Source organism: Haematobia irritans, chromosome 5 (assembly GCF_050003625.1).
Source record: "Haematobia irritans isolate KBUSLIRL chromosome 5, ASM5000362v1, whole genome shotgun sequence".
NCBI lineage: Eukaryota > Metazoa > Arthropoda > Insecta > Diptera > Muscidae > Haematobia > Haematobia irritans.
In genome coordinates this window covers 96515947-96537977 of record NC_134401.1, presented here as the reverse complement: position 1 = coordinate 96537977, position 22031 = coordinate 96515947, and the positions used below count along the sequence as shown (strand labels likewise).

The 22031-nt window shown below is 33.2% G+C and overlaps 1 protein-coding gene across 1 annotated transcript in view; it reads left to right on the top strand.

Moving 5' to 3' along the window:
- Positions 1 to 1459: 1459 nt before the first annotated feature.
- The window catches only part of LOC142241425 (uncharacterized), a 36725-nt gene continuing 16153 nt past the window's right edge, over positions 1460 to 22031 (top strand). The window contains 2 exon segments of the mRNA XM_075313196.1: positions 1460 to 1943; positions 2016 to 3821. Of these exon segments, the coding sequence (XP_075169311.1) occupies positions 1523 to 1943; positions 2016 to 3821 (2227 nt within the window). The 5' untranslated portion in view covers positions 1460 to 1522.

Genomic DNA, 22031 nt, shown 5'->3' with positions numbered 1-22031 from the left:
ATTACATTTGGTTTAATTTGCTTTTGTGGATTAACTATCATCACAGTACAAAAGACCGCCACCATAATTGCTGTGTCAGTATTATGGAATAAAGTCTACGTCAATTATCTAAAAAAAATTTAATCACTCTAAAAAAATATTTTTTTCTGTGTTTGTTTATTTAGTTGTCAACACCAAAATCAGTTGTGTACTTTTTTATATATCTTTATGTGTATTAAATGAAGCTTTAAATGAATAAATAAAAAAACAAACGAAAACAAAAACTATACGACATACAAAAATGTGACAATAAATAATTCTATACAACAAAAACAAAAAATAAAAATGAAAAGAAAATAGAGAAGAGAAGAAAACAAAAACAATTACTACAAAAAATATTTAAAAAAAAGCACAACATTTAAGCCACCAACTGGAAACGCACAAATATCTTTAAAAACAAAGCAAGATAAATTTCACCAGAAGCCATGATACCTATGAAGCTGCATCCAAATGTATTGAGACACCAAATCCCTTTTCTCCATTGTCCAAATCTTTGTCTCTAGATGTTGCTGTGTGTGTATAAATTTATGTTTCACTAGCAATCACATATTTTTTTTTTAATTTTTTTCTTAAACTAACAAAAATCAAAACACCTCACCGGACTAACAAAAGCATTAGCTACCCCGTCACATATCCACCTGAAAACTAACCAAACCAAAAAAAAATCAAAAGCACCTCAAATTTGCACTTTACTGTATAAATGAATTTAGTAATTCACCACAAGCAAAAACTCACCATCTAAGTAATTCACAATAAACATAAAAAATATTCCCCCACCAAGTAAAAGACAGTGATTTTGTGTAACAAAAAAAAATATAAGAAAACAAAACAAAACAAAACAATAGAATACACCTAAATTCACCACTTACCACCAGTAGTAACAAAAAGCAAGACCAAAGCCACCACAGCAAAAAAACGGAAAATTTTCACTTTGGAATCTGTTTGTTTTCCTACAAGAAACTACAATCACCCACCACTAATCTAGCAAATTAGTTTGATTTTTAGTCGTCACCAAGCACCTTTTGTAATACATAAAAAACAACAAAAACTCAGAACTCCTGTCTAAGGCATATCCTCTCCATCACCACCAATTCCACCATTTACCAAATTCCAAAACCTTTGATCAACCTAAGGGCTTAGAAAAAGCAAATAGTGCCTCTTGACAAATAGTAGTAGTGAAATCCCCCCAACATAGGCAAGATTCCATTCACCAAAATCACATCCACCACAATCACCAGCACCACCAACACCACTACCACCACCAGCACCACCACCACCACGACTACCTTGACTTTCCTAGTTTATTCTATTGCATCATACAACAAACGGCCGCACAATTGCACACAATTACTATCCAAGATATCCGCAGCGCTATTACTACCGCATGGAGCGTGGCACCGGCGGCGGTGGTGGTCAACAGCAACAACAATACCAACAACATCCAGGTTTCTATCATCACGCTACCGGTCAACATCATAGCTTTATGACAGCCGCTTCGGATGAACACATAGGCAAATCGTCCTTCGACAATCCGGCCACAAAAAAGAAACCACCCAAATTGAAGGCCATCAATCGTAGTATATCCATGGCCATCGATAACTATGATGCTCCACTGCCTGGCGATTCATCGCTGATTGTCGAACAGCCTATAATACATCGAGCTGCCTCGCCGGTTGCCATACGCTCGGCTCCACCACCGCAGACATTGGCTTTGCCATCGTCTTCATCGCATGGGGGTTTTGGCGGTAGTGGTGCGGTATCACCAGCACTGTCTTCTTCACGCAAGCAATTGCATCACCTACACAGTTTCCAGCAAATGGCTACACAGGCACGCCAGTTTAGTCAGCAAGCTTCGCACTCCAGTTCAACCAGCTCACCGATTGGTCAGGCCGTCAGTCCGATACTGGGGGGCAGCAGTGGTAGAATTGGTGGTGGTATTGGTGGTGATGGATATCCATCTGCCACTTCTCAGCATGCATACCGCCACTCCTCCCAACATCAGCCTGACATTTATTTGGTTAGCAGTAGTAGTCTGGTGGACGATGTGGGGCGTGGTGGCCCAGGGGGCGGTGGTCCGTCCTCTACCTCGCCCATTCATTTCATCGATGACTATATGTTGCCGCCCTCACATCGTCAGCAGCAGCAACAGCAGCAGTTGCAACAGCATGCCACACATCCTTTGAAAAAATCCCAATTTCGTCGTTCTGATACTATCGATATACATCCGGCTTCTACTTTTCAGATGAAGAAGACGCATTCGTTCCATGCGCCCTACGATCAGGATCCACCTATAATGGATCCATTGCTATTGAATGCTCCTTCACAACAACCGACATCGGCCTCGTCATCACGACGTACCAGTTCGGTGAGAGGCAATTTTCTTATGCCTGGCCATGCGGCCTCCAAAGAATTGAGTCGTTCTCCTTCGCCCAGTAGGCGAGGTGCGAAATCGCATCGCTCTCTGCACGATCCTCAGCGAAGGCCCAGTGCCAAACCCGAATCTGTGGTGGACTCTCAAATACGACATCCCTCGCTCAACGATGATCTACTCGACCCGGTAGATGCCCGTTCAGCTGGCCTACTCGCTCCCACCAATCTCTCCCTCGAAAACGAACTTTTTCTGGAATCACGGTCACGCAGTAATAGTCACAATAAAATGGAAGACGTTGGCCTAACCGATCGCATATCAATGAGAAAAACCTCTGGCTCCTTTGAGGATCCCAGTGTACATCCGCCACCGCCAATAGTCTCGGCTGTCAGTAGTTCTCTCAAGAAGCGAGATCATTCACATTCCTCCAGACAACACAGTACACATAGTTTAGAATTAGATGGCCGGCCATCCACATCAGCAGCGGCTGCAGCTGCGGCCACCGGTGGTGGTGGGGCTCATTCCTCGTTGCATTTACATAGTGCCGCTGCCGCAGCAACGGCGGCTTATCACTTCAAGAGAGGCACCCAACATGGCCGTTCTCTCTATTTGTCACCCAACAATCTGGAAGAAGTACAAGTCCATCATCGTCCAGCAGTGTTGGCGGCAGCAGCCGCTTTCGGCGGTACCAATGCCAGTGCTGCAAGTAGCATAAAACAAGCCAAGGCTTTGCATAGTGCAAGCATGCGTTTGCGCACCTATCGCGAAACTTTAAGTGCCACGAAAAAATCAAAGAGCTTTATTGGCGACAGTAACTACCCACCACCAGCCCTGGTAAGTGTCTCTAATGAATTTGTGGCCCTTACCTCACCCCACCGACGAAATAGTGGTCGAGCTTTAGCCAGTGCCACTACCTCAGGAGGAGCAACAAGTATTGAAGAGATCAAAAGGAGCCCAAGGCCCGTATCGTTGGGCGCCAGCTCTTCACCATCGGGAACTGTGACCACAGCCTTTATGGAGGAGAAGAGGCCCTCGTTTGAGCGTAAGCAATCCATGAGTTATGAATTGGGTGATGCAGCTTTCGAGCAGGTATTAAGGCCATTTCATCATAAGGCTGCCACTGGAATTGGAACACGTAATGCATTTCCCTACGCTCAATTTCAATACTCCAATCTATAGAGAAAATCTTCACTTCTTTCAGATGAAGCCGATGATGACGAAGAGGCCGATCGTAAACGTAAACGCATTGTGTGTATAGTGATGACCGTTTTCTTGTGTTTAGTTTGTGCTGCTGTATTTGTGGTGATTATGACTCTAACGCATTCTTCGGGTCAATCACACTATCCGCCCCATGGTCATCATACGCTGAAGAAGACCAATACTTATAATCGTGATGTACCAGTGCATTATAATGGTATGAATAAGCCTTTATGTTTTAGATGAACTCACATCTAAAGGCCATGGCCTTTAAGTGTATGTGTATTTCGCATTTTTTTTCCTGACCATCATTTCCATCCTTCCCGTTCCGTAGTCCTCACCTGGAAATGAGATTGCAATGACATTTGTATTTTCCACCTTTTTGTTTTCCGGTTCTGGTATCTCTATTCCTTTTTGGCCTTTTTTTCTTCCTGTGACCCATGTGTCAATACATACACCGGTCAATTTGATTGATAATGTTCTATATGGAAATTGATTGAAATTTCCGTTTTTGTCAACCGGTCGTAAGCAAATAAACAAATGCCAAACGCAAATATCCGATTGATAGGCACTTTTGATTGGAAAATTCAATTTCTTTGGCATCTTCATCGGAACAAGTCACTTACAGTTATTGTTGGATATTTCATTTCGTCATTTCTTGTTTATATGGTAGCCACAACGAATAGCATGAGCGTATTGCAAAAACTTGTGTAGAGTGTAGAGTCGGAGTACATTGGTAAATTTGTCGCCCTAACCTCTTCCAAAGATGACTTAAAACATTCCCAATTGATACTGGGTCTTCTCTTATGACTTGTCCAAACTCAAAGGTCTCAAGGACAACTACTTTGTAAGAATTTAAGTGTGAAAAAGCCGCTTAAGTGTGCAAAAGTCGAAATTCGCGAAGGCCGGTGTGTCGACGCCAAGAGAACAGTATTATTCCATCCACCATATGATGGGAGTATTCTATACCAATCCGTTTCAGGATCATGGTGAAATTCTGAGTCGCTGTAGCGATGTCTGTTCGTCTGTTGAAATCACTTCGTAACGAAACCAGCTATGGATTTGAAACATGTCGGTCCTTTTTTAGGTATAGTTCCCATGTAAACCGATTCCCAGATTTGACTTCCGGAGTCTCCTGGATGAGCAGAATTCCTTCAATGCTGTTGAATTTTTGTACGTGATGTTAGGTCACGCACACTTAGACTATTCGGTCCATTGTGATACTACATTGGTGAACTTCTCTCTTATCACTGAGTGCTGCCCGATTCCATGTTAATCTCAATGACAAGGGACCTCCTTTTTATAGCCGAGTCCGAACCCTCAGAAATGTCACCAGCATTACTGAGGTGGGATAATCCACCGCTGAAAAATTGTTTGGTGTTCGGTCGAAGCAGGAATCGAACCCACGACCTTGTGTATGCAAGGCGGGCATGCTAACCATTGCACCACGGTGGCTCCTACGTGATGTTAATTCACACTCTCTTATAATCATGGAAAAATTGGAATATATTCATTCAATCGGGTACGTGATGTTAGTAATGTCTTCTAACAACCATGCACATTGGCTCCATATGGACTAACAATGTCAAGAAGTATTAAAATACCTTGCCATCGGTTAGGTTAAGTTGTAGAGGACGACACCAATTCTTCAATCGAAATAATGTCCAATAAGACCACTATAAGACCATTGTGATTCATCGAAGTAATTTTCGCATCTTCTTATTCGTGGGGTAGTCTTCTTGAACTTCGCTCAAGAACTTCTATTTATCCGTCTTCTCTAGAGTTGCTTAAAACTTCTAACCAGAGACCCTAATGAAGGCGAGTATGTTCCTTAAGCTGAGAGCCTGAAAGAAAAAGGAGTCCAATATCTTGTTTCTTATAAAGGATAATGTTGAACAACGGCACAAGAAGTGATACGAGTCTCCCGTATCTTTCGGGTCCAGATACCAACTGCAAATGTCATCATCTTTAAGGCCTATTCTCGCCATATGTTTTACAAGTGAGTTAATGCCAGTTATAGTGCCAATTAAAGGCCTCAATTCCTGCGATTATTTTCGTTCGATATCAACTTGATTTACTTGAAACCTTCCGAGGAGACCCTACGTCTTTGCCATAGTTCATAATATTTGACGTTGATTCTCTAAAAATGTGGAGACAGCGAACGAAAAACATCCGCAAGGATATTTTTCGTTCCATGAGCGCCCTCCTTAGACAGAACATATGCGTCCTCATTTCTATTTATTCAACAGTACCCAGCTCTCTACGACAGCGGCTGACTGCCTTAGAACTTTGTACACAATCCAAGGTGGAGAGTACATTAGATTCGGTCCAGCCGAACATTCGGCCGGATATACTTGTAGTTCTCTCTCAATATGTCAAGCTTCGTGCCCACCAAACAGCAATTGCGCGAACCTTGCGAACGGCTACTCCCAAGGCAACAAAGAAAAGCTTGTTTGTCTCGCATCGTTATTGGTCATTAAAAATGGATCCACGACGACAATCCCAAGTGAAAAGAAAATCATAGGCAATGCCGAATATCCATTGAAGGAAACTTATACTGTGTGAACCCAGTGAAGCGAATCTGAGTTTTGTGTAGGATAGAAGACGCATTGCATGTCACAGCTATTCACCGCTAGGGGCAATGTAGTGTATGCAAAATTGTTTGCTAATGTTGCCAGTAATGGGGATTTTCTCCGCAAATGTGTAGTTGCCTTCACTTCAGTATAGCTTATCGTCGCATATGAAACAATATCCAAATATGACAATGAACGCAAGGATGTGGAATTTTGACTCTAACTGGAAGAACTATCTTTGATCTTGCTTCAATACATCCGATCATTGTGATCCATTTTATCCATCACATGTAACTTTAACACATTTTATATACATGACCAGTGTTACCGTTGGAAATTTTGAAAAAGTCGCAAAAAAGTCGCATATTCAAAAAAAGTCGCTTGCATTTGTGAGGTCTTTTGATTACAAAAAATGTTTGATAAAAACGTTCTTTGCTAAAATTAGAAGAAATGTACTCGAACGCCATCCAGTACCAAGTTGCCATCAGCCAATGTAAAGCTTTTAAATCGATTAAAATAATAAAAATATTTATTTTTTATACTACTTTTCTAATTGACTCTGTGAAATTTATTGCACGAAAAATTTGTTTATGACAAACTCTTGCAAAAAATCCCTAGAAAAAACTCTCAACTTCTCTATTTCTCAAATGTCACATTTGATCTCTCTCTCTGGCTCTCTTTTGCTGGCTTTTTGGAGTAAACGAAGGACTTCTAGTAAAAATTTATGATAATTATCAAAAATTATTATATTAGGTTAGGTATCGTAGGTTAGGTGTCCATTGTGATACTATACGTGATTTCCTTCTCTCTTTTTCCTTCTCTCTTCTATGGGTAGCTCAATGACAAGTGAACTCCTTTTTATAGTCGAGTTCAAACGGCGTTTCACATTGCAGTGAAGTACTTAGAGAAGCTTTGAAACACTCAGTACCCACCGCTGAAACACATTTTGCTGTTTGATCGAAGCTGTGGTTGAATCCATGACCAAGGAGGGCTATTGCCCAAAGGTGGCTCCTACGTAAGGCGCACGGCTATGAATTCCCATTTATAAAAATTGCTTCAAATTGAACTACTCCCCTTTATGACTAAAGTCGCACATTTTGCATATTTTAAGAAAGTCGCATGACGTAAGAAAGGTTGCATAATGCAACTCAAGTCGCACAACGGTAACACTGTACATGACTCGTTACTGCAGATGATTGATTTTAGGTCATAGATGTTGCTCGAATTTACGCCACTATTAACCGCTAGGGGCAATGTAGACGTGTTAAAATTGACCTATAGTTAATCAACAATTAATTTTTGTTAGAAAACAGATTTCGAAAGATTTAAAATTTATGCTCTTCAAGGTCTTGATTTGAGAGCCACCGTGGTGCAATGGTTAGCATGCCCGCCTTGCATGCACAAGGTCGTGGGTTCGATTCCTGCTTCGACCGAACACCAAAAAGTTTTTTAGCGGTGGATTATCCCATCTCAGTAATGCTGGTGACATTTCTGAGGGTTTCAAAGCTTCTCTAAGTGGTTTCACTACAATGTGGAACGCCGTTCGGACTCGGCTATAAAAAGGAGGTCCCTTGTCATTGAGCTTAACATGGAATCGGGCAGCACTCAGTGATAAGAGAGAAGTTCACCAATGGTATCACAATGGACTGAATAGTCTACGTGAGCCTGATACATCGGGCTGCCACCTAACCTAACCTAACCTAAGATCTTGATTTCCTGATACCCAATTTAATTCAAGTAAATATGATCATATTTGATATATTTCGACCATTATTTTAGCACTTGTCTATGTAAATTCGTCAATGGCAAAAACGTACTCTCAAAATGAAAGACAAATATTTTCACAACTTCCTTATGTAAAAAAATCAAAAATGCAAATTTCTCATTGCAATCATATTTCCCAATATCCCAATATTTGTCTGTTTTCCCTTTTTCTTTTCTTCGATTTCTTTGAAATTTTCGTTTGATGTTGGTTGAAAAGTGTATAATATTGTGCAAAAAAATATTTTTTTCATATCGAACGTGTGTTCTCGTATAAGACAAATTTGAAAATTGTTCATTCGTGAGTGTATTTCGATGAGACGTGTATGATGACCAGCAGTTATTCACTGGATATTCGAAGCAGGGATAAAGCTGAGCCATCATGAGAAAAATATGTCTTCATAAGAAATGTTAAAGGAAAAGTGATGAAAAGTCAAGATAAACAAAAATTTGTAAACGACCAAACCATAGTGATATTGAAGAAAATGAATAAAATGAATGTTTAAGCTGGAAACAGAAATTCCAAAAATTTCTAACAATTAAATTAAACGTTTAAAATAATTTTTATTGCGAGTTTTTAAATAAATTAAAAATATAAATATATTTAAATATGTCTTAAGGTAAACCCTATATTTAAGTTTTGTTCTTCAAAATACAGTAATTTACTATAGTATACTTGTAGGCTGTTATCAAGAGGCATACTTAATTAATCACATGCAAATATAAATTAACGTTTATGCTTTAGAAACCAAGCAGAATAATAAAGGGTGATTCTTTTGAGGTTAGGATTTTCATGCATTAGTATTTGACAGATCACGTGGGATTTCAGACATGGTGTCAAAGAGAAAGATGCTCAGTATGCTTTGACATTTCATCATGAATAGACTTACTAACGAGCAACGCTTGCAAATCATTGAATTTTATTACCAAAATCAGTGGCAGAAAATCCGCTTTTTTATCGACAAATTTTGTTCAGCGATGAGGCTCATTTCTGGTTGAATGGCTACGTAAATAAGCAAAATTGCCGCATTTGGAGTGAAGAGCAACCAGAAGCCGTTCAAGAACTGCCCATGCATCCCGAAAAATGCACTGTTTGGTGTGGTTTGTACGCTGGTGGAATCATTGGACCGTATTTTTTCAAAGATGCTGTTGGACGCAACGTTACGGTGAATGGCGATCGCTATCGTTCGATGCTAACAAACTTTTTGTTGCCAAAAATGGAAGAACTGAACTTGGTTGACATGTGGTTTCAACAAGATGGCGCTACATGCCACACAGCTCGCGATTCTATGGCCATTTTGAGGGAAAACTTCGGAGAACAATTCATCTCAAGAAATGGACCGGTAAGTTGGCCACCAAGATCATGCGATTTGACGCCTTTAGACTATTTTTTGTGGGGCTACGTCAAGTCTAAAGTCTACAGAAATAAGCCAGCAACTATTCCAGCTTTGGAAGACAACATTTCCGAAGAAATTCGGGCTATTCCGGCCGAAATGCTCGAAAAAGTTGCCCAAAATTGGACTTTCCGAATGGACCACCTAAGACGCAGCCGCGGTCAACATTTAAATGAAATTATCTTCAAAAAGTAAATGTCATGGACCAATCTAACGTTTCAAATAAAGAACCGATGAGATTTTGCAAATTTTATGCGTTTTTTTTTTAAAAAAAGTTATCAAGCTCTTAACAAATCACCCTTTACGTTACATCCCTAGATATAGTTCACAGGAGTGAGGCATTAGAGGAGAAATTTAATAGCATATATAATTTAAAATAATTTAATAGCATATACTTATTTAAAAGCAATCACTTCAATTGTAAGTTTAAAATTACAAGCACAAAAATTTTAAATAATAGTCATCTTAAAATATTTCATGTACATCGCTCATTAATTATCCATACAGTTATTCTTTTATTTTACTCAAAAATCATAGCATATCTGTAGGCTTAATACTCTATACATTCATTATTTTAGTTTACTTGAACATCGTAGCATACTTGTAGGCTTTCATATAAATTACTATACGATCCCAATGAAATATATTTATTTGTAAATATTCTTTTTAAATTGTTTTTCTACTAATAACACAATAAACAAATGCCTATTTTTAGGCAAATACATTTAAATTACTACGATATTTAGAAAGAAGATATTTTCTGTATTTAGTGTTGTAATCCCAAATGTATCATAAAATTGACACAAAACCAACCACAGGGTGACTGCTATGTAATGTAAAAAGTAAAGTGTAAGTGTAAAGTGTTATATTTTTTCGTTATTATACCATCCCACCATAGAATGGGGGATGCCTTGCGGAGCCTCTAAGAGGAGCATATTTCATCCGATCCGGCCGAAATTTTGTACATGGTGTTGGTATATGGTCTTTAACGGCCATGCAAATATTGGTCCACATTGGTCCATAATTATATATAGCCCCTATATAAACCGATCCCAAGATTTGGCTTGCGGAGCCTCAAACGAAAAATGTCATTATATCAACGAATTTATTTCATTGGCTCAACTTTAATGACAGATTTATGTTAATATAACGAAGTTTTTTCTACTAGGTTAATAAATATATAGACTCCTTTATATAAAGCGATCTCAAATTAAAGATCGTAAGCCCGAAGAACCAGGCTATGGTTATGACCTGGTATATATTCAAATTAACTTTGAACTATAAAATAAAATGTCAACCAAAGTGGTTGAGACCTCTTGCCCCCTCATATTTATGACCAAGATTTTTAAAATTCCCTCTCTCTATCTTTCCATTCCATTCATTCGCTATTCACAGGGATTTGTTATTCAATTTATGCATTCACTTGTTGAAAAGACTGTGAATATTTCAAATTTTATATATTCATTTTAACGGAGGTCTTAACAACATTCGTTTTTCGCTGTACTCATTCAAATTTGCCACTTATTTTTCATACCACTGTGGGCATTGTAGCACAACGAATGTTAAATGCTATTGTGTCTGTTTTTGAGTTTAGTGCTGATGATGGTGACTAGGATGTTGTTGGGCAATGTGACGTTTTTTCGTTTCTTCGTTGCATGTTTTAGACACTTGAGGAAAGTCATAGTTGGGTGTGCCACAATTAAAATGAACAATTTATATGGAATAGAAAACAACATTTTATTCAATGTTAAGCACTAGAGTAAAGTGGCCACTGTAACAACTGCGCCTGCCACAACCAAATGTTCCTACTGAACCACTTTAGCGGACGACGAGGACAGAGATTGCAATGACGATGATGATGATGATACGAAGGAACAATGCAAAGTAGAATAAGTATAGCATGAAGAAATGACAATAACATTAAAAAAATGCAACAAAACTTGTAAATAATGCAAACAGCAAGCACTTTTCATTGCATACCTGTCCTAAAGACTTTGCTCATTTTTTGTTAAGATTTTATCTCAAGAGCCATTTTGAACATTGGTGGTATTTCTTATTCTTATTTTAAGGTTTGTCAGATTATTAGCAATGTTTATGGTTTCTTTATGGTTATTAGCAATGTTTATGGTATGTCAGAACTGTTTCATAACAGTTTTTCTAGGCCCAAAGGATTGACTTTTAAAAATCTTTTTTTGTTTATTTCTATCTGTGGGTGTCTACCACAGTTGGTAGAATTCTACCAAAAATAGTAGATTTTTTACTATTTGGTAGATTGGTAGACCTCGTAATGTTTTGATAGATTTTGCAATTTCTTCGATTTCTATAGAAATAAAATTTTGAAAAATTTCTTTAAAGAAATAACATTTTGAAAATATTCTTAACAGAAATAAAAGTTTGAAAAAAATCTAAATAGAAATAAAATTTTAAAAAATTTTCTATAAAAATAAATTTTTGACAAAATTATCTATAGAAATAAAATTTTAACAAAATTTTGTAAAGAACTAAAATTTTTGACAAAATTCTTAATAGAAATAAAATTTTGAAAAATTTTTAATAGAAACAAACTTAAAAAAAATCTGTAGTAATAAAATTTTCACAAAAATGTTTATGGAAATAAATAAAAAAAGCAAACATTTTTTATAGAAATAAAATGTTGACAAATTTTTTTATAGAAATAAAGTTTTATAATTATTGGGATTCTTTTTGGCTTGAGGTCATGATAAATGAAAAATGCTGGTGTAGTTGCTTTTTTCAATGTTTTATTATTGAAATATAGCTATTTCGGATATTTCGATACACCTTCGGTGATCATCTTCAGCGAGATATTATCTATAAAATACCATAATTTAAACATTTTACTTTAACAATGGTTTTTAACAAAAATATAACAAACATTTTTCATATTTACGTTTTACAAAGTAATGGACTTTCTCCTTGCAAAGTTCATATCTAACTAAAGCTATCCTACTTATGTTTGTGCCTTTGTATGAGATTTCTATAAATCTGTGCACAGTGGTCTGTGTCGGTTTTGTAATTCATACGTTCGTCAGTGGGAGTGTTTATTATATGTAACATCTCCAATGTGTATCTTCTCTTAGTATTTTCTTCCGTCGTCAGTATTTCAACATTCTTGAAATTTGGTATGTGTCCTGTATTCGTGCAATGTGCTGCAAGGGCCGTTTTTTGTTCTAGGGGCTTGTTTTTCATCTTTTGGTCGGACTTGTGGGCAGAAAGTCTAGTTTTTAGCTTGGACCTGGTAGTGCCAACATAAGACATTGTACATGGATTGGTTTCGTCCCCATCACATTTTATTTTGTATACCACATTCGATTTGTCTTCCATTTTTATCTTGGTCTTAGTTTTGCTAAATAAGTCATTTATCGTCCTGTTACACTTTTGCGCTAATTTATAATTCTCCTTTTTGTAAATATTTGATGTTTCAAATCTTTGGGAAAACCTCGGTATATATAAAGTTTTACCAAAATTTTTTATAGAAATAAAGTTTTAACAAAATTTTTTATAGAAATAAAATTTTGTCAAAATTTTCTATATAAATAAAATGTTGATAAAATTTTCTATAGATATACAATTTTGACAAAATTTTCTATAGCAATAAAACTTTGACAAAATTTTCTATAGAACTAAAATTTTGACAAAATTTTCTATAGAAATAAAATTTTGATAAAATTTTCTATAGAAATAAAATTTTGACAAAATTTTCTATAGAAATAAAATTTTGATAAAATTTTCTACAGAAAAAAAATGTTGTAAAGAACTACAATTTTGACAAAATTTTTAATATAAACAAAATTTTGAAAAAACATTTTAATAGAAATAAAATATAAAAAAATCTTTAAAAATAAAGTTTTCCCAAAAATTTTTATGGGAAAACTTTATTTTTTTATTTTTTATTTTATTTCTATAGAAAATTTTGATAAAATTTTCTATAGAAATAAAATAATAATAATAAAAAATTTCTACAGAAAAAAAATGTTGACAAGATTTTGTAAAGAACTACAATTTTGACAAAATTCTTAATAGAAACAAAATTTTGAAAAAAAAATTTAATAGAAAAAAAATTTTAAAAAATCTTTAAAAATAAAGTTTTCCCAAAAATTTCTATGGAAATAAAATTTTTATAAAATTTTCTATAGAAATAAAATTTTCCCAAAAATTTCTATGGAAAAACAAATTTTGATAAAATTTTCTATAGAAATAAAATTTTGACAAAATTTTCTATAGAAATAAAATTTTGACAAAATTTTCTATAGAAATAAAATTTTGATAAAATTTTCTATAGAAATAAAATGTTGACAAAATTTTCTATAGAAATAAAATTTTCCCAAAAATTTCTATGGAAATAAAATTTTGATAAAATTTTCTATAGAAATAAAATTTTAACAAAATTTTCTATAGAATTAAAATTTTGATAAAATTTTCTATAGAAATAAAATTTTGACAAAATTTTCTATAGAAATAAAATTTTGAAAAAATTTTCTATAGAAATAAAATTCTGACAAAAATATCTATAGAAATAAAATTTTGACAAAATTATCTATAGAAATAAAATTTTGACAAAATTTTCTATAGAATTTAAATTATGACAAAATTTTCTATAGAAATAAAACAATAATAATAATAAAAATTTTCTACAGAAAAAAATGTTGACAAACTTTTGTAAAGAACTACAATTTTGACAAAATTCTTAATAGAAACAAAATTTTGAAAAACATTTTAATAGAAATAAAATTTAAAAAAATCTTTAAATCTAAAGTTTTCCCAAAAATTTTGATAAAATAACATTTTGATAAAATTTTCTATAGAAATAAAATTTTCCCAAAAATATTCTATTGAAATAAAATTTTGACAAAATTTTCTATAGAAATAAAATGTTGATAAAATTTTCTATAGAAATAAAATTTTGACAAAATTTTCTATAGAAATAAAATTTTAATAAAATTTTCTATAGAAATAAAATTTTGACAAAATTTTCTATAGAAATAAAATTTTGACAAAATTTTCTATAGAAATAAAGCTTTGACAAAATGTTCTCTTGAAATAAGCTATGACAAAATTTTCTATAGAAATAAAATTTTCCCAAAAATATTCTATTGAAATAAAATTTTGACAAAATTTTCTATAGAAATAAAATGTTGATAAAATTTTCTATAGAAATAAAATTTTGACAAAATTTTCTATAGAAATAAAATTTTAATAAAATTTTCTATAGAAATAAAATTTTGACAAAATTTTCTATAGAAATAAAATTTTGACAAAATTTTCTATAGAAATAAAACTTTAACAAAATGTTCTATAGAAAAAAAAAATTGATAACATAATAAATTTGACAACAGAAATAAAATTTTGATAAAATTTTCTATAGAAATAAAATGTTGATAAAATTTTCTATAGAAATAAAGTTTTGACAAAATTTTTCCAAGGAATAAAATTATTTTAATAAAATGTAATAAAATTTTTATTAAATTGTCTATAGAAATAAAATTTTGTCTACATTTTTCTATAGAGAATAATTGTGATTTTGTGTATGGTAGATTTTTGTAACATTTTCTCCAAATGTTGACAGTTTTTTTAGCTCGCATCGCAACCGTGCTTTAGATTTCCATACTTGTTTTTTTCTGAGTTTCTTCTCTAGTAACTAATCGAAGCGGTAAATATATTTAAATATGCTTGAATATTCACAAGAGTTTATAGACCTCGAGCTTGATTAATCATTTCATTATGGATTTCTTTTCTTTAAAAATTTGAAAAATAGTTGAGAATTCAAAGTAGTTTCCACCGAAATTAAATAAAAACCCGCCCAAAAGTATACCACACCATTGGCAGTTATTAATGATGTGCTAAGAAAAGAAGTCACAAGAAATATTTAAGTAATCCTTATGGTATGCTATACAATTTTCAATGCTATTTGTATATCCTTTCTTTCTTAGCCTTGAGTTTGAAAAATGCGAGTATATTGGGTAACTAATATAATGGCAAAGAGTTTCACTTTTTATCCTTCCTTTCACCAATAACACTTCAATGATTGTGTCTTTGCTGGCCATTTGTCCAATGTCCAAAGTTGTCAATTTATTTCCCAGAGTGATATTTTTTTCTCTATATAAATAGTTGGTTGGCATTGTATGTTTCGTTTTTTGGTCAAATACGCAACAATTTGCAGAATTGTATGGTCTAGTCCGATTATTTTAGTTTTTGTATTTGTTTTTTTTTTTTTTTGTGTTATACTCTTCCATAGATATGGACAAAACTTTGTGGAAATTGATGGGTTGATTGTTTTTTTGTTTGTTGACACTTTTGCTAGTGCCATGTTTTCGGTGAAGTGCAAAAAAGTCACATACCAAACGTATGGAATGGAAATTTTTTGCTTTTTTATTTTTAGTGAAAATTGATGGTAGAATGTTAGAAACCATTTTCAGTGAAATAAAAAAAAGATCTTAAATGGCTCAATTCATTTTCATATGTTTTTTGGTAAAACTAAATTGTTGACAGTTTTTGTTTTTCTTGTAAAGGGTGATTTGTTAAGAGCTTGATAACTTTTTTAAAAAAAAAACGCATAAAATTTGCAAAATCTCATCGGTTCTTTATTTGAAACGTTAGATTGGTCCATGACATTTACTTTTTGAAGATAATTTCATTTAAATGTTGACCGCGGCTGCGTCTTAGGTGGTCCATTCGGAAAGTCCAATTTTGGGCAACTTTTTCGAGCATTTCGGCCGGAATAGCCCGAATTTCTTCGGAAATGTTGTCTTCCAAAGCTGGAATAGTTGCTGGCTTATTTCTGTAGACTTTAGACTTGACGTAGCCCCACAAAAAATAGTCTAAAGGCGTCAAATCGCATGATCTTGGTGGCCAACTTACCAGTCAATTTCTTGAGATGAATTGTTCTCCGAAGTTTTCCCTCAAAATGGCCATAGAATCGCGAGCTGTGTGGCATGTAGCGCCATCTTGTTGAAACCACATGTCAACCAAGTTCAGTTCTTCCATTTTTGGCAACAAAAAGTTTGTTAGCATCGAACGATAGCGATCGCCATTCACCGTAACGTTGCGTCCAACAGCATCTTTGAAAAAATACGGTCCAATGATTCCACCAGCGTACAAACCACACCAAACAGTGCATTTTTCGGGATGCATGGGCAGTTCTTGAACGGCTTCTGGTTGCTCTTCACTCCAAATGCGGCAATTTTGCTTATTTACGTAGCCATTCAACCAGAAATGAGCCTCATCGCTGAACAAAATTTGTCGATAAAAAAGCGGATTTTCTGCCACTGATTTTGGTAATAAAATTCAATGATTTGCAAGCGTTGCTCGTTAGTAAGTCTATTCATGATGAAATGTCAAAGCATACTGAGCATCTTTCTCTTTGACACCATGTCTGAAATCCCACGTGATCTGTCAAATACTAATGCATGAAAATCCTAACCTCAAAAGAATCACCCTTTAGTTTTTTTCCCATCGACATAAGAAAAAACTTAAGCATTGGCAAGTGCAATTCTGTCACTAACGACTGCATTCCGATAACGTTTGGTATCACAGTAATCCACAAAGTTTACCAAAATGGGTTATTGTGCTGCAGGGTTTCCATTGTATCAGTTTAACGGTAAATTTGGCACTTTTTTCCTGCATTGATACTTTGTGCCAATAAATGCCAAAATTTTTGCATTTTTATGATTCCTTTTTGTAATATTGTGACACTTTTTAAAAAATTTATTTTACGCTAAAATTTTTTTTTTGGAAATTTTGTGCCATGCTCCTATATCTTGTACGAAAACCCATTCGAAAGAAATGCCATCATTCGAAGTCGAATCAATTTTATTTTTAAAATTTTGGCCTCCGAATTATACAAAATTTAAAAATATTTTTACTTGACAAATCGACATTGGAATATGCCGTGATTTGCTTTTCGAAACAGAGGAACCAAAATCAAATTTCTTTGTTTGGAAATACGAATTCGTATAAGATAGGGAAGAAGCAAATATTTTATTGAAAATTTTCCATGTTATGAAAACTTCGTTACAGGGAGTGACTTAGTCAATTTTTTCGAAATGGTGATTAAACTAATTTAGATTTGATTCAGAGAAATAATTTGACAATTCTATATAAAAAATAATTTTTCTCTACGCACAAGTGTTCCGTTTTTGTTTAGATAATGATACTTTTTGTGCCACTTTTAGGGTAGTAAGACAGTTCACCAACGAATGAAAAGTTTCTTTAAGTTCTTAGCATACTTTCAGGCGATACATATGATACTTTTAAAACATTAGATATGAGAAGGCAAAAGATCTAGGAAACGTCATTTTGGAAACTACTTGTTAAGGCATAGATAGATCCTCATCTTCAATTTTGATTGGTATCGGGGCACGGTTGCCACTCGTGTCAAAAAAAAATCTATCAAATTTTTAAGAAAATTTTACAAAAAAATCTACCAAGTTTGAAGTTTTTGTTGTTAGAGTGAAAAATTGTTTGTATCTTCGAAAGAAATGTGTTACTATTTTATTTTAGAAGTTTATTTCAGTACTTGTAATATCATATATAAAAATTTTCCTATTAGCGACAATTTTTGGATGTATAAATATCCCTTGAATTGTAAATGTTTGAACGATTTTAGCTTGCAGAAACAAGGGAAAGCTACTACTTCTACAAAAAGAGAGAACTTACTCATAGTGGATTTTGATACTATGATCTAACAAGGGAATTAATTTTTTTAAAGATATTGAATTTATAGAAAATTTTGACAATATTTTATTTGTATAGAAAATTTTATCAAAATTTATTTTCTAAAGAAATTGTTGTAAAATTTTTTACTCTTTAGAAAATTTCGTTAAAATTTTATATCTATAGAAAATTGGGTAAAGTTATATTTCTATAAAAAAATTATCAAAATTTAACTTCTTTGGAAAATTTTGTCGAAATTTTATTTCTGTAGAAATTTTTGTCAAAATTTTATTTCTATAGAAAGTTTTCACAAAATTTTATTTCTATAGAAAAATTTGTCAAAATTTTAATTCTATAGAAAATTTTCACGAAATTTATTTTTTTATGCAAAATTTTGTCAAAAATTTACTTCTATTGAAAATTTTGTCAAAATTTTATATCTGTAGAAAATTTTCTTTAAATTTCATTTCTATGGAAAATTTTCTCTAAATTTATTTCTATGGAAAATTTTCTCTAAATTGTATTTCTGTAGACAAGTTTTTCAAAATTTTATTTCTACAGATTTGTTTTCAAAATTTTTACTTCTATAGAAAATATCAAAATCAAAATCAAAATTTTAATTTCTATTGAATATTTTGTCCAAATTTTAGATCCATAGAATATTTTTCTTAGAATTTTATTTCTATAGGAAATTTTTTCAAAATTTTATTTCTATAGAAAATTGAAGTACCTCTTAGTTGGAGAAAAATTTTCTCCAAATTTTATTTCTACAGATTTTTTTGTTTTTAATTTTTACTTCTATAGAAAATTTTGTCAAAATTTTTAGTTCTATTGAATATTTTGTCCAAATTTTATTTCCATAGAATATTTTATCAAAATTTTATTTCTGTAGAAAATTTTCTTAGAATTTTATTTCTATAGAAAATGTTTTCAAATTTTTTTTTCTATCGAATATTGAAGTACCTTTTAATTGGAGAAAAATATATTGAAAAATGTACCAAAACTTTAAGAATTTTACCAACAGTAAAAAATCTACCATTTTTGGTAGAATTGTACCAACTGTGGCATCCGTGTTTCGGAGTCCAAATTTATCAAAACATATAATACTAAAGAAACAGTATTTTGAATTGGGTAAGCTTTTTTCAATGCGACTGCACGTAATAAAACAAGTATATACGACCGTTAAATACCCACCACCATCAATCAAATTTAATAGTTTCCTTTGAAAAATTCCTCATTGTAGCGGGATATTGCTCTATATGGTGTGAGCATGGACCGATACACACCAAATTCGGAATATCTATTTGTTGGCCCCGAATACCTCTAGATTTCTAAATTCATGCAAAAATACCTCAAAATATCTAAATTCAAGCACATCGGATAAAAAACGAACCTCTGCCAAATTTCGGGACTATAGCGCCATTATTGAAGGCTGTATCGTGATTACAACAGCCATACGGACAAAAGGACAGACGAACATGGCTATGTCGTCTTAGAATTTCTACCTATTCAAGAATATATTTTTAAATATATAGTCGGATATCCATATTTCGATGTCTGACAAGCTTATATACCCCCATCACCATTCTATGGTGGTGGGTATAAAAATTCTAACAAAAATATCATCGTATCATGTCGTGTAGATATCACAATGGACTAAATAGTCTAAGTGAGCCATCACTGTCTGGAGAGCAATAAATTGCTCCCCTAAATAGATATTTATCACCACACCCCAATTAGGCTCACATAATAGTCAAAAAGTCACTTGCCAATATTCATCATATCACGTATGCAAATATAATTAGGTTTATTTTTACTAATTCATTTAAAGCATACTCTTAGGCATTTAATTTATAAATAAAGTTAGAGAGCCCTCCTTGCAAATAAAATAAAACATAAAAAGTATTCGATTCATTCTCATCCCTTAATTATTATTCATTCCCACACCTCAATTAGGTTGCCAGTATATTAAGAAAATTTCTTTTATATATCCCCTCCACCAAACGATTTGTATGTCAATATTAATCTTATTTATTAGTATAAAACCACAAAAACCCAAGGCATACTTTTAGGCATTTCATTTATCAATGACATTAGCATCAAGCCTCATTATTGTACTTTTGCCTATTCACTCATATATTCAAATACTTTTCGAAACTTTTTGGTTTACAGTAGAAAAAAAGAAAACATACAAAATTAGTTATAATGGATGAATTTTATAGCAAAATAATTTTTCAATTGAGTACTGTAAAAATTGATAGATAAATTTTGCCCTTTGTCAATGGAAACTTTTTATACATTTTATTTAAATTACTAAAAATTTCACAAATTCACAATTTTTTTTTTGACATTCGTAATACAATGTTTACATAAATACGTGCATGCGTCTTATGCTTAGTCTTGTTCGATAAGCTAATCAATAAAAATATTTTACAAATCCTAATGGTATGCAATACTTTAGTTTAAATAATTTAAGGATTTTTTTTCACCATCTAACAAAAACGTGGCCATTCTATAAAATTCGTTTTTTGTTCAGTAAAAAAAAAACTTTTTAATCCCCACCTTCTGTTATGAGAAAAAGTTCCCTTCAAACATATTTCTTTTGTTTGCCAACACTTTGGCAAGTAACCGAAGCAGAAATAAGTTCCCAATATGTTGGTGATACAAACAACTTTTAACCACACAAAAAGAAAACAATCTCCAAATCCCCAAACAAGAAACCTCAATGTAGGTATTACCTTCAAAGTTTATTACAGAGTACTTCAAAACTTTGTTGTAATATCCCAATCGCAAATGTATCGCATATCAACATGCAGAGAAATTGTATGTACTATTAGCAAATAAATAAATTTTCCACAAGCTACACCGAAAGAAATGTCACTAACTGAATTTCAAACAAGTATATACGGCCGTAAGTTCGGCCAGGCCGAAGCTTATGTACCCTCCATCATGGATTGCGTAGAAACTTCTTCTAAACACTGCCATCCAGAATCGAATTACTTAAGTTGCGGTAACGATTGCCGATGGCAAGGTATCTTAAAACCTCCTAACACCATCTTCTAAATTGTATGTAAGTCCATACGTGGTATATATTAAATCAAAAAAGATCGATCCAATACGTATATAATTCAGTTTGACATAAAATTTTGACAAAAATTTCTACAGAAATAAAATTTTAACAAAATTTTCTATAGAAATAAACTTTTGACAAAATTTTCTATAGAAATAAAATCTTGGTCGATTATTTTTGGCTCGAGTGGCAACCATGTTTATGAACCGAATAAAATTTAAACAAAATCTTCTAGAGAAATAAAATTTTGACAATGATGAAAATTTTATTATGAACCGAATAAAATTTTAACAACATTTTCTCTAGAAATAAAATGTTGACCAAATTTTCTATAGAAATAAAATTTTGGTAGATTATTTTTGGCTCTAGTGGTCACCATGATTATTAACCGATATGGACCAATTTTTGTGTGATTGGACCAATTTTGGTATGGTTGTTAGCGACCATATACTAACACCACGTTCCTAATTTGAACCGGATCGGATGAATTTTGCTCCTCCAAGAGGCTCCGGAGGTCAAATCTGGAGAACGTTTTATATGGGGGCTATAAATAATTATGGACCAATTCTGGCACGGTTGTTAAAGATCATATACTAACACCATGTTCCAAATTACAACCGGATTGGATGAAATTTGCTTCTCTTGGAGACTTCGCAAGCCAAATCTGGGGATCGGTTTATATTGGGGCTATATATAATTATGAACCGATGTGGACCAATTTTTGCATGGTTGCTAGAGACCATATACCAATATCATGTACCAAATTTCAGGCGGATCGGATGAAATCTGCTTCTCTTTGAGGCTCCGCAACCCAAATCTGGGGATCGGTTTATATGGGCGCTATATATAATTATGGACCGATGTGGACCAATTTTTGCACGGTTGTTAGAGACCATATACCAATACCATGTACCAAATTTCAGACGGATCGGATGCAATTTGCTTCTCTTTGAGGCTTC